Below are 13,812 nucleotides of genomic sequence, written 5' to 3'. Positions count from 1 at the left end.
AAGGAACCTCCTTTAGTAAGATCACGATTGGAGCTGCTTGTCCAAAACACATGCTTTGTATATGATAAGACAACAAAGAAATTACATTCTATGAATTGTTGCTACCAAATCAGACAATAAATTCAGAAAAATACTGCTCCCAAATGGCAATTTTAAAACCATAAATTGATGCATTGACAAATCTCCATCATGATAATGCTCGGAACCATATTTTGATGAATGTAAAATAAAGACTTGTTGAATATGGCTGGGATATTTTATGTCATCCTCCTTATTCCTGAGACTTAACTCCCACAAATTTTCATCTCTTGAGGTCATTTCAGAGTTCTTGGAATAGCCTGGAGTTAATTTGTTTGGAGGCTGTCAAACAGCAGCTCGGTAGCTTCTTCGCAAATAAACCCAATGACATTTTTAAAAAACAAATTTTCAATGAAGATTTTCTTCTAGTAATTCTAATTCAATGAATTTTTTTTTTTACGTTTTTGTGTTTTTTCATTTTTATTTATCATAATAAAATTGCAGAACTTTCCAGATGACCCAATATTTATTGAAAATCATGGACCAATAGCCATGTCTTATTCATTCATCTGGACTAATTTAATATTTTGCTAAAAATGAGTACTTTATCATATTTTTAGTTTTATTTAGTTCAAGAAAAAATTGGAAAAGGATGGAAAACAAGCTTAATTTTATGGTCTATGGGCAAAAGTTCCATGGCATACTTAGCATGTTAATAGATACTTTTACACACAAGTGTTTTTTCCCCTTTGTAGAAAGTGCTTGTTAATAAATGTATTGTATGCATTGAACTTTTCTTAAAGTTGTTAATTTTTTAGGTTATTAATTGCTTTATTATTAAAACATTTGGGTCTTGGAGAGCTCTGCATAGCTGCTGCTGAAGGAGTTTTTGCTCAGATGCCACCGACTATTGAGCATGTATTTAGAATTACTCACCAAGCTAAATGCTGCTTGATAAAGGTATTGTAAGATAAGTTTTGATGAATTTTTATGAACTTGTATGTTTCCTTATAAATATTGTTTATAACAATGATATAGTATAAATTTAAATTCTTGTACTAGCTAATAAAAAGTACCTTTCTGATGTAAAATTTTTGTGTTTATTTGCTTTCATTATTGATGAATTTGCAATATAATTGCAAAGTTTAACTTTGGAACTACCAACAATTTATGTACAGTTATTTTTGCTTAGGGTGGAAACCAGTAGTTTTGATTGCCTAGAAGTTCTAGTGTTAACTTTTAGTTCTAGTGTTTCTAGTGGTTCTAGTGTTCTAGTGGTAACTTTTAGTTCACTAGTTTAGTGAAGTTCTAGTGTTTCGATTGCCTAGAAGTTCTAGTGCTAACTTAGAGATCAAAACATTCTACTGAACTTGTGGAAGGTTAGAATTTGGCCCCATGTAAAATATTTGAATTCAAATAAGCTGTTTAGTTTTTTTTTCTGGAAAATCTTGAATGCTTTCTAAAATAAGTAATTTTTTTGTTAATAAATTGGTACAATATTGTTAGAATTAAATAGACATATGGAGAATTTCTAATTGACCTAGATTTGAGTGAAGTTGTATACTTGCTATTCAACTTGTCATGAAAGAAATTTATGAAGAAAAAGGAACAGTTCAAATTTATGCTATCAGTGCCATGTGGCGCTGTAAAAAATGGTAGGTGTAAAAGAGGTGGTCAAAATTTTAAAACTAGTATAAAGTTAAGAATGTTATATTCTCAGTATGTGATCTTTTGTCATTTATTATTGCTTGAAATTATAAGACCATGTGTTTTCAACTGCATTACACAGCATGAAGGAAGAATTGTGTAGAAAATTTGTTACAATGCACTGGCATTCAGTTGTGTTAGGGATGACATGCTTTATTGATTAAACAGAATCTCTTGTGAAAATCCATAGTTGGAAGGAAGGTCATGAATATAGGACGCAATCATAAATTAATCTGGTATGAATAATTCTGTTCTCATGTAACCTTTAAAAATGAGCCAGTATTCCATTTTGCATTAAAATGAGAGTAACCAAACATTCACATTCTTGTAACACTGACCATATATCCTCTTTCAAAAGTCCACTCCCACACTCTTGTTACACTCCATATAACTGTAAACTTTAAAACACTTTGCCATATCACCTGGTTGAAGATAAATAGTGCAATACCTGAAACTTGTAGTGAAGCCACGCTTTGTTACAAGGCTGGTCCATACTGGCCATTACATAGGCTTAATGTTATATTTGTTGTTGAATTCCCGTAAGGATATATTTAACCCCATATATAGCAGCTGTGGATGTTGGTCTATATTCTAAAAGAAAATAAGTCTCATTTCTTCTTACATTTGATTTCCATTGCTAATCCAGTTCTCTTTGTGCAAAAAAACACAAAAGAAAATCAAGGTGTTGAAGTAGGTTTGAATGTTATACGGAAGATGAACAAGGATTAGATAGTTCCCATAACACTGCTTAAGCTCTTACTGAAGCAGTTGGAGCAGAGTTTCTTAAACTGTGGGTCACATTCCCCATGGAATAGTGGGACCTGCAGCAGGGGGTTGCCAAAAATTTTAGCAGTTTTGATATTTCTTTAACTTATAATAATTTTACAATTACCAAATATTTTTATAGAATGTATCTGAAAATAGATAAAGACAATACAGACAAAATAAAAAAAACAAAAACGTTTAGATGCATTCTTTTTATAATATAAACGTTCATTTTACTTTTATTCCACGTGGCACTGTCATTTCATCTGTTTCTTATTTAACATTTTCACATTGTTCTATGTCTTAAAATTAGAAATTAAAGTTAATGACCTAAAACTGCATATTGCAGTACAAGTGAAACAATTGACAGGTTCACTCACGTGTATGTCGGATTTGCGCACTGTTTATGGCACAAAATTTTCGTAAATATTATGCATCTTGGGGTCGTGAAAAAATCTCAGTGATAAAAAGGTGTCGCAACTGAAAAAAATTTAAGAAACCCTGAGTAAGAGCATCAGTAATGTTGTCAAGTACTACAGTAGCAGCTTCATTAATCATTCATTGTATTTATTCCAGTTTAAAACTGTAATAACTGACTAGTCTATCATTTGCAGCTGATTTCTAGTTTATGAATGTGTGTAGTACAGTACAAAGTCTGAGATCTGGATATCCAGTATCCGGAATGATCTAAAATCTGCACCTCAATGCCACCAACAACTTTTCTTGATTTTTTGTATGCTTTTCTTACGCATGTGCATTTGCTTCCCCCGCGTGCAATAAAACTTGTGGAGAAGCAGTAATAAATGAAGACGATATAAACAAAGTTTTTCATTTTGATGAAAATGCTCCTCAGTCATCAATCAGTTAATGGATGACAAAATCTGTAGTATGGTTCTAGATCCAGAAAATACCACTACCGATAGTCAAGAAAGTTACAGAGAGTTTATTAAAAATGAAAAGATTTTGATTGACAAGTTAGTCGGAATTATTGACACAGCAATTACAGGACTTCAGCAATGTAACTGAATAAAAAATTACGTCTTTGAAAGAAATGTCTAATAAAGTAAGCAAATATAGTCCAAAGGGGCTTTGTCCCCGAGGTATTATTCCCTGAGGTATATTGTTTTCGGCTTTGCGATTTTGTGTCGAATCACTCTGACTGCCCGTTTCACTTTTGAAACTGTTGCCACCAAATATCGTCCTGTATTATATTTGAAGAAATTAACTAACAAAGAATCTGCCTAAATGTATGTATGTTTTTCGATGTATGTATGTTGATAAAACAACGGTACCTAGAGCCATCAAATTTTGAATGACGTAACCCTACTGCGAATATGGCCATCTTGAAGCCCAAATTTGAAATTTGGAATTTGTTTTATTATCGATTTCATATTTTGTAAAACTTTAGCAAATTTTTTATTAAGAAACTCAAGGATTTCAAAGCGAGCAATGGCAACGTTGTACAGGAGAAACATATTTATAAACATAAACATATTTATATATATTACATAACATCCAGCTCGTGAGACTGTGTATCAGAAATTCTAAAGATATACTCAATTTAAAATTATTTTTCAATATTGCTCTTGAACTGAACTTTTTGTTTTAAGTGCAATGAATGTGAAATTTAATAAATAAAGGTAACCCACAAAATTTCACAGAAAGCTCCTTTGGACGTAATTTAAAATCTGAAACCTTTCAGATTTTCTTTTTCTTATTTCTTCTTCTTTTCTTTCTTTCTTTTTCTTTTTTTTTTTTTTTTTTTTTTTTTTTTTTTTTTGTAATTTTGAAGCATTTATAATTTTGATTATAAATGCTTCATTATTTCATAAATTATAATTTCATATTTTTAATTTTATAATTTTTACATGCCATCTTACTAGATGTAAACTAATGATCTAATATCCGGAAAAATCTCAAACCCGGAATCGTGGAAGATCTGACGAGTCTGGATCTTGGGACTTTCTACTGTATTTAAAACTTAAACTTGCATTTCTGTCCTTTAAAAGGTTCATGTACAGTATAGCTTGCTGAAATTATTAGGTTGAATTATTAATGAAAATTATTTTGAATACAACAAAAAAATTAAGCAAACACAAATATAGTAGTATTATTGTGTGAATCCAGAATTATAAAATCTATTATTTTTGGAGTGAGGCATATATTACCAATTTGGCTTCGCTATCTGGTTACATATGCTATAATGAGAAATAAAGTTTGTATAGTACATTTAATTTTTAAGTATATATGTTAGCTTTCAATTTTTATTGATCAAATGCATACTAATTCTAACTTTAACTGTTTTAAAAATTGGAAATCATATGCAATTTCAATATGTAAATTGTGAAATTTGTGTACAGGTTTATTAAAATATGAGTATTGCTGCTATTGCAGGTGAGGACAAAAGAACAGGCAGTACAAGTTTAATGCATAAGATACTTTTCAAATAAGTAAATTAAGTGCAAATTTTAATATTTCATGCTTTTTTACATGAAGTATTTCCCCCTTTTCCATTATTTTATCACCCTGAGTATGACTGATAAAAATTATATTGTATTGTAATTAATTTATATTTTATTTATTTTTAATTAATATACTTATTCTGTGGGCATTTTTGCTGAAATATTTATTATCTTTGTATTAAAAATATATTTCTGTCTTAAAGAAGTGCACAGGATTTTCATTAAAAAAATCATTTATGAGCTTTCATAGTGTAATTGTGTTGGGTCTTGTAAATGCATGACACTTAATCTGAAATAACATAAGTTTATGTGTTTAAATTTCAGGCACGTCAAGATATCAATAGCTCATACAAAGAAGTCTGTAGTCCTGTATTTGAAAGGTGTAGATTCTTGTTCTATGAAATACGTCCAGCTCGAAGTCCTGAAGTTGAGGCACTTACAAAATTAAGGTTTTATACAGCTGCTTCTAAATGGAAATATGCTGTTCATAAGTTAATTAAAAATCGACGAATGTCAAAAGGTAACATAGTTTATCTTCTGTAACCTATTTTCTCAGTGTTCTTTGGAATGGTGAGTAGTAATTTTCAGTATTTCATTTGATATATCTTTTTGCCCCCTTATTTTTTTCTAAAATATAGTGCCAAAAGGAAAAAATGACTCCATTTTTAGTGAAAAAGATCAGGAATCAGGCAATAATAAATTTGGCTGTGCTGGTAATGCCTATTTACATGTGAGTATCATCAAATTTACCAAAAAGTGTAGTTTGTGTGTACTCTAATTTATAATTATATATATATATGACAGAGTCTATTAACATTATAATGTTTTACATGATAAGATAAATGTTTTTCCATCTTACTTGGTTCTTGCTTCTCCTCTGATTTCATATTTATTTGGATGACCTGCTCTTGCTTTTATGTATGTTTTCTTATACTTCTTATGTTCCTAACAGTTAAGTTTTTATGCTATCATATTCTTTTTGGTTGCCTTTCAATAATTTGTACCATTCAAAAGTTTACTTAGGTTTTGTATGTATTTTGAAAAGCATATTTTTGCTTTATATTTTATTTTACACGAGCAAAACATGTATTATATCATAGAGGAAGACTCATAACATTAACAACTTGCCACTGATTTAGAAACACTACTGTTGCTGCTTCGTTTTAAATTATATAAATAAAAATTATTCAACAGCTTTTTTATTTCCTTTATTAAACTGAAAATGGTAAATCAAGTTTATTCTATAGCTACTTGCTATACTTGCTTTGATAATTTATCCCTTCATAATCAACAAAAGTGTTTAATAAAATTAATAAATTTATTAATTTTATTTAATAAAGTTTTTCATGTACTTAATAATTCTTAAATTTATTGACCATCAGATTATGCAATACCTTTGTAAATGCATGTTATATTATCAGAAGTTGCAAAAATAAATTTATCATTATTTCTTTGACTTTTCCTGGCAAAAAATACTTGACTTCAGTATGCTTATTTCTTCTATTAAAAATTCTGTTCTTAAATCATTTTAATTGAACTTTAATTATGAATACTTAACTTAGTTATAGCAGTTTTATTGGTTTTCTCTTCCAGAAGAGTTTTCAGTATAAAAGTTTGTTAACTCAGCCTGTTGCTACTCTATACTCAGCTTCTGTAGCTGACAAAGCAAGTAACTGTTGATTATTTCCCTGGGCATTAACCCACAGTACTTTCATCATGTAGAATCACATATCCAGTAGCACTTTTGCATGTTTCTCTATGACCTGTATAATCTGAGTCACAGAGAAATTTAACTTTTCCATTGAAGTTAAAACAGTTTTTCTAACATTTGTGATGAAGATCCAAAATTATAGTACTTTTCAGGTATCTAAGAGTTCTTTATTCATTATTAGTTTCTTGTGTAAAAGGTTTGATTTTCTGCATGTCTGTTTTCATGACTGAGCAAGTGGACCTGGATAAGTTATATTGGATAGCTATGAAATTTTATCGATAAGTAGAGAATATAAGGCAAATTAACTTTTCTATTTTCGTTAGATACTGTTCATCCTACTCCTAATAAAAGGACTTGTTTCTTTAAATTCATTCATTCCATATTTCTCTAGAACATCTTGGGAATTTTCTGCCTGTTTTAATGCTAATCCTTTTTTATTTCTTTCCAAAATTTACTTGAATATTCTTTCGATTTTACCCCATATTCATTTCATGTTTCTTCTGAAAATTTCTTTATTTTTCCTTTATCTTGTCCATCAAATAATCATCAACAAATATTGCAGCAATCATTGTGGAGTCATTTGTTTCAAATACACATCTATCATGTATTTCATTTGAATGAAAACTTTTTATATTAATTTTGTGAAACAGTCATTCCAACTGAAACAAACTTGTTTTAGTCTGTAAAGAGACTGATCTGTTTCCTTAATCAGAACCTTTTGAAAAAGTTCATAGATATACCTTCTTTTATGTCTCCATACAGAAAATTGCTTTTTATATCAAATTGTATCATCCCAAAGCTTAGCTGCTAGTGCAAATTAATGCTGAATACTAATAACAGGACTGTGTGTGTCTTCAAAATCAATTCCATCTTTTTGAAATACGCAGATATCTGTCATGTGCTTTATCTTATTCAAATAAATTAGCTCTCTAGTTGAAATTCTCGAGCAAAATGCTGTGCTTTTAACTGAAACCGAGCTTTGATATTAAACATCCTTTTACTGCTAAGTTTTTTAAAATTTTCTTTGCTTCACTTTTGCTGTAAATTGTTTCATGTTATTACTAATTAAAGATTTTTTCCCTCCTAAACATATATTTTATTATCTGATATTGCTTCCGAATACAACAATATCACAAAATCTCAAAACTCCGCTGGTAGGTTGTTTCTAATAGATCATTCTTCATTTTGAGCCTCATATTTTCGACTTCTGTTTCCATTCATATTATCAGCTTCTAAAGCATCCTTTTTCATTGTGGAAATACTTTTTTCCTGATTGTTTTCTAAAATTTATTCTGATTTCCTTCCCTTATGTATATTTATATTCTTCATTAAATTTTCATCAGTTGTAATATCTCTGGAATTTAAAAAAAAATTTATTTTTGCATTTCTATTCTATATTCTAATGGCATTTGTCCCTCATGCAGTAAAAATACACTTTTTAAATTGTGAATCAAGGTCTTTGTTTATTTCATTTTTCTGCTACCATTTGATAAATAAGCTGCAGTTTGACAAGCTTTTTTCTACATCTCTTTTTAATTTGGAATGTTTCTTCAAGTCCCTCCCCCCTATATGTTTGAATAATTCTTTCTGCTTTTCTATTTAATTATGGTGATAAAATAGTGTAATAAAATTTTCTCATTCGTTTCTATGCTAACTTTTTAAATTTGCACTAATTTTTCTCACTTCATTTTCATAATTTCTTACTTTTATTTGAATATTAATTTTGATACCTTCATGTTCCATTTAGCTTATGTTTCTATAATATAATCTTTTATTGCATTAAACGTCTCATATGTAACTTCTGTCAAATATACATGAAAACATGTACTTGTCAAGGAAAATAATGAAATATTTCTTTTCAACACCAGTATGAATTATTTTTGGAGTTGTACACTGAAGATCTAAAACATTATAGCCACCTACTCAATAATGCGTTGCGTGACCTTTGGCCTGGAAAACAGCTGCAGCTTACCTTGGTATGGATGCCACAAGTTCTTGAAGGTGACTGCAGACAGCTCTCTCAGGTCAATATACAGCAACTTAGGTAGCCAGGACATGATTCGAATTCATCCTTATACTCCTCGAACCACTCCAACACAGTTTGAGCCTTGTTGCATGGGTCATTGTCCTGCTGGAAGATCCCATTTCTAGTTGGAAAGACAGATGTCATGTAAGGGTGCAACTAATCTACAGTTATGTTCAATAGGCTTCAGCTTTCATGGTCTGTTCAACAACAAGTTAGGTTCCCAGAGCCACTCATGGGAATGTCCTGCAAAGCATAATACTGCGACCACCAGCTTGTGTACGACCTGCTGTACAGAGGGGGTAACTATTTACTTGGAAGATAGCGTACCCTGACACGACCATTGATGTGATGGATGAGAAATCGTTATTCATACGACCAGGTGAGATCATCTTTCACATGTCCATGGTCCAATCTCAATGTTCTCGGACCTACTGTAGGCTACAGTGATGCTTGGTCAACAGAGGCACATGGGTAACACATGTGGTGTGCAGTCCCATATCCAACAGTGCCTGCTGAACTGTGTTTTCCATAACACTTGCACTTGTACCTGTATTGTGTTGGGCTGTCAGCCTAGCCACTGTCTGGGGCTGATTTTGCTGTACCAAGTGAGACATTCTTTTTCTTTGATGACACTTGGACGTCTAACATCTTGGCATCTTCTACTGGTTTTACTGTCATTTATCCACTTTGTATAAATACTAACAATGGCAGATTATAACAACCTACCAGTTGTGCAGTTTCGGAGATACTTGCTCTCAGTCTTCGGGCATTTACAATCTTCTTTCTGTCAAATTCTATTAAATCAGCAACTTTTCCCATCACTCATAAATGTAAGTGCAAGAATGATTCCTTACCTTCTACAGCAGCAATTAAATCCCATTCACAGTTAATCATATGCCCTCCACGTCATTGAGACAAGTTCATTGAAAAATATAGGAATGGTCAGAAAGGTTTGGCTTACCAGTGTACATGCTTTCATTCTTGCAGAATTAAAGGTAATTTTGTTTGTTTAGCTTGCTGTCAGTTTTCACAGTCAGTATCATCCTTTTGATAATCATTATCAATCTTCATATCATTAACGAATAAAACAAGTTTTCCATGGTTTTATAAGAAAGATGTCCTAGACTTCTTAAAGGTAGATAACTCTCCAGTTGCTTTACCTTAATCAATTAACCTAGACCTCTGTGCTATAATATAGTTTCATAAGCTTCCAATAAGCTAAAGCACTTGCAGTTTGAATTTCTAGTGAACATTTATATGAACCATTTTCAGCTGTATATCGTTCTAAAACCTTTTTACTTTCTTTTTTTTTTCATACTTTATTAAAAAAATTAACCTGTCTAACCTTAATAATTATAGCACATGCTGATAATAATTTCTTAGATCTTTAGAATCTTTTAACTGTTCTTCATTATTAACCATGAGTGATAACAAACCTGAATCAACTATCCAACTGCCTTATGTGTATTAATATTTGTTTCACTAACAGCTAGAAATACTTTTTAATTATTAGCGTTAACTTGATTCTTATCTTCATGGCAGTCTTCATTCCGATTATTTTTCTTGCATGTTTTGCAAAACAGTTTGTTCAGAGGGATTTCTTTTCCACAAGAATTAGCGAAATGCCTTCTAAGGTTGTTCTAAACACTTCTAAGGTGATTTTATTTTATTGCAAAAATGAGCAAAATGGCCTGCATTTTTACAACTAAAACACTTACTTACCCTTAGCATTAAATACAACTGATTTCATTTTTATATCACATACTTCAACTTTTTCAATTGGTCTAGCCATTAAATTTGTTACGATTTCATCACCAGCTGGTACTGATTGCCTAGCAGCAATGAAATATTTATATTTAACTGGTATCATTACCAAAATTTTAAAGATTAGCATTCTTTTCATTAATTTATTTTCTAAAAGGAATTTAATGTATTGCTAGGCTTTCTCTTTGTCTACTGTGGGAAGCTGTGTCCAATTTATATCTATTTATTGTTAAAAAGTCTTGCAACGAAGTATATTTTTGTTGTCGGAATCTCTTTTATAAATAGAACATAGTTTATCAAACGTTATGTTTTGAATTTGTATAATTCAATATCTGCAGTATTGGACCTTTAAGTGTAGAAGAAATATATTTTTGAACTTTGTCATCTTATTTAATCTATCGTAATTTTTATTTTCATATTTGATATTGCTTAAACTATCATTTCCTGTTATGCTATGCAAATCAGAGGGCTTAAGTAATGTTTTAAATTTCCATTCCTGGAATGAAGTAGTATCTGTAAATTCTGAGTATAACTAACCTCATTTTCATGTACAGTGATTTTACATACAGCATTTTTATCCAGATCAATTCTTCAGAAATGACTATCTTGTTAAGCTTTTTTGTGCTTTCACTGATCTTTCTTTTAAATCAAATGCTCTGCTTCTTTGTTGAGAATTTGTATATATGTGGAGGGAAGTGCAAATTTACTTCATATGTATTTCTTTTGTTCAAAAACATTACATAAAACAAAATACTTTCTAAACAATGGAGAAGGAACTAGAATATATACCACATCTGTCATTCAGAAATACTACTGTTCCAACTCACTTTTAAATAATTGCATAAATAAAAATTACCCTTCAGTTTATTTAAATCTCATTAATATAAAGATAAGGTTAAATACTATGGTTTCTGGATTACAAAATTTAAATCCTATCATTTTTAATGAATGTTGGCCAAAGTATTCACTGACATTAGGAGGTTGTTCCTTTGCTACTAATGGTTCATAGTTATGAGATCTTTTGTTAATGGGTAATAAAAAATGTAACCTTAATAGATAGAAGAGTTTCAGATATTTATTTGATTGATATTTTAGATTGTGAATCGTTAGAAGCTGTACTTCTGATGTATATTTATTCAAGCTAGCAAGACCACGTTTTGTGTTATACATAATTTTAAACATAATGACAAGTTGTGATTTATATAAACTTTTAGTATAGCCATTTAGTTTTGAGTTCTTCATTATGCGGGGGATAACTCATTTAGACACTTAAGTATCTAAGCTGTGCTGTTAGATTTTAATATTCGAGATGTAGAGAGTTTAAGTTAAAAACTATACATGAACTAGATAAAACATTAAACTAAATATTCTACACTGTCCTTTCTGTGTGCACAACAGAACATATCAGAACTTTGTGTACTTAATAAATGTTGATCATCCTTTCAGCCAAGTATTTGAAACCTTGGACCTTTTGAGAATAACCATATGAAAAGCTTACCAGATATTTACCAATATTGAATCATCAGTGCCAGCGAGAAAACAGTAGCTGTTCATAGGCAAGATATAGTGTGGCTGGCATAGACTGTTACGACTTGCATGGATTGGAAAAAAGATAATGGCTGCACAGATTATTGCTAGCCATAGTGACCAGGCCATACTATATTTCTTTGGTTGCCAGTATCCAAGGCTCTGCTACTTCCCCAGCATGTTCTTTGCCTTTCCTTATGATAAAATACTTGACTTCTACAAAGTGGGAACATTTTTTGGAACAGTTAGATTGTTTTTAAGTGGTGAGATCCAAAAGCTGCAAAGGAAATTCAGAAATGTGACTCTGTCCTGCCAAATTAATGATTTTTGCTCCATACTAGTACATGCAGTATTCTGTGGAATACATTAGGTAGTTAGTATATATAGAATATTTTGTGAATGCAATGAACTGCTACACTGTCCTTGCTGACATAATAGTGCATGCATTTTTCTTACAATTATTTATTCATCAGGCTGCAAGAAATTAGCAATTGGGCTATGTTATTCCAGATTTAAATCCCATAGAAACTGTCACATGTTGAAATGCATCCATGAAGCATAGTTGGGAATGCTACTGGCAGATTCCAGCATTTAATGAAGTAGACAATAGGATATGTTGTACAAGCTAAAGAGTAATTAATGTTTTGTCTAATGAATATATTTAACACCTAATCTAAAGAATATATTAACATAAAAGAGGAATTTTGAAGCATTGTGTAAAACTGAAAGTATCAGCCCTTTTGATATCTTTTTATATTTCTTATTGCATGAGTATAAAATATGAAAGCTTTTTTTTTTTTTTTTTTTTTTTTTTTTTTTTTTTTTTTAGTCAAATGTATCTTCCTGCGGTTCTGAATTAGAGATGCTTGCTAATGATATCATTACTTTTGTACTTGATGATGATGTAGATGTGGAAAGTTTAAGAAAAGCTGTGTACTGTCAGGTAATTAAGTGCACACAATTTTCTTTTAGTAATTAAAAAACCATATGGATATAGTTATTTATATAGTGTTATTTATTTGTTGTAGGTGAAACGAGCTAAAGTGCGTCGCAAGGGATTTGAATCTTTGCTGAGTTTAGTTAAAAAAGATTTCTTGATACCATCTGTAAAATACTCTTTATTGAGTGGCTGGTTAGATCTCATTGAAGTAGGACAATCTAAAAAGTGAGTTTCCTTTTCATTTCCTCAAAATGCATGCATACATTGAAATTTAATCTTCAGCTTGTATGGTATGGGTTTCTAGACGTAAACGTCACTTAAAAAAGGGAAAGGAAAAAGAACCTGTTGGTTGTTATATGACTTTTTATGCCTTCTTATGGATGGATGATTTCCTTGTAACTCAGTTTTGTATTTGAAAACTGTTTACGAAAAAATGTGTAATATTATTTATTGTCTCCTAGGGCCCAACCATACCAGTTATACGCAAAATTTTCACCATACTTGTTAAACGTCAGTTTCTCTGTGTCAAACAAGCTATTGCTGATGTTTAAAAATTTTTCTCAACTATTTTTAGAGTCTGTGTTTGATTAGAAAATATGTTCTAAACGTTTTTACTGTAACACAGAAAAAGTAAAAACAGAATCGCAATAACTATCATTTTGGTTGCCAGTTAATATTTACTTTCTTCTGCATTTTGTTCCTATCATTTTTCAATCCATTTTCATTATGAACTTGCATAGCAGTCATGAATCTTGATAGTTTAAATTTTCAAAGCATTGAGAAAAAATTAATTGTGCAGACTTTCTAAGACTTCTAAGACTTTCTATAGAAAATAATGATAAGTAACAAAGTGTATCTGTTCTTTCTTTTGGAAAGAGAAACATTAAGAAAA

At 30.6% G+C, this 13,812-nt stretch overlaps 1 protein-coding gene across 2 annotated transcripts in view; it reads left to right on the top strand.

Moving 5' to 3' along the window:
• HERC2 (E3 ubiquitin-protein ligase HERC2) overlaps positions 1 to 13,812 on the top strand; it is a 599,575-nt gene that overhangs the window by 250,214 nt on the left and 335,549 nt on the right. For both annotated transcript variants that reach the window (XM_085808058.1, XM_085808057.1), the window contains exons 27-31: positions 837 to 978; positions 5,277 to 5,472; positions 5,591 to 5,682; positions 12,810 to 12,923; positions 13,009 to 13,145. In XM_085808058.1, the coding sequence (XP_085664184.1) occupies positions 837 to 978; positions 5,277 to 5,472; positions 5,591 to 5,682; positions 12,810 to 12,923; positions 13,009 to 13,145 (681 nt within the window). The remainder of the gene's footprint in view (positions 1 to 836; positions 979 to 5,276; positions 5,473 to 5,590; positions 5,683 to 12,809; positions 12,924 to 13,008; positions 13,146 to 13,812) is intronic.

The sequence above is a fragment of the Stegodyphus dumicola genome, chromosome X1 (assembly GCF_044657685.1).
Source record: "Stegodyphus dumicola isolate Sdum_Otavi_A_Nest chromosome X1, ASM4465768v1".
Lineage (NCBI taxonomy): Eukaryota > Metazoa > Arthropoda > Arachnida > Araneae > Eresidae > Stegodyphus > Stegodyphus dumicola.
Note: the sequence above shows the minus strand (reverse complement) of the source record. Positions and strands in the feature narration are given on the sequence as shown.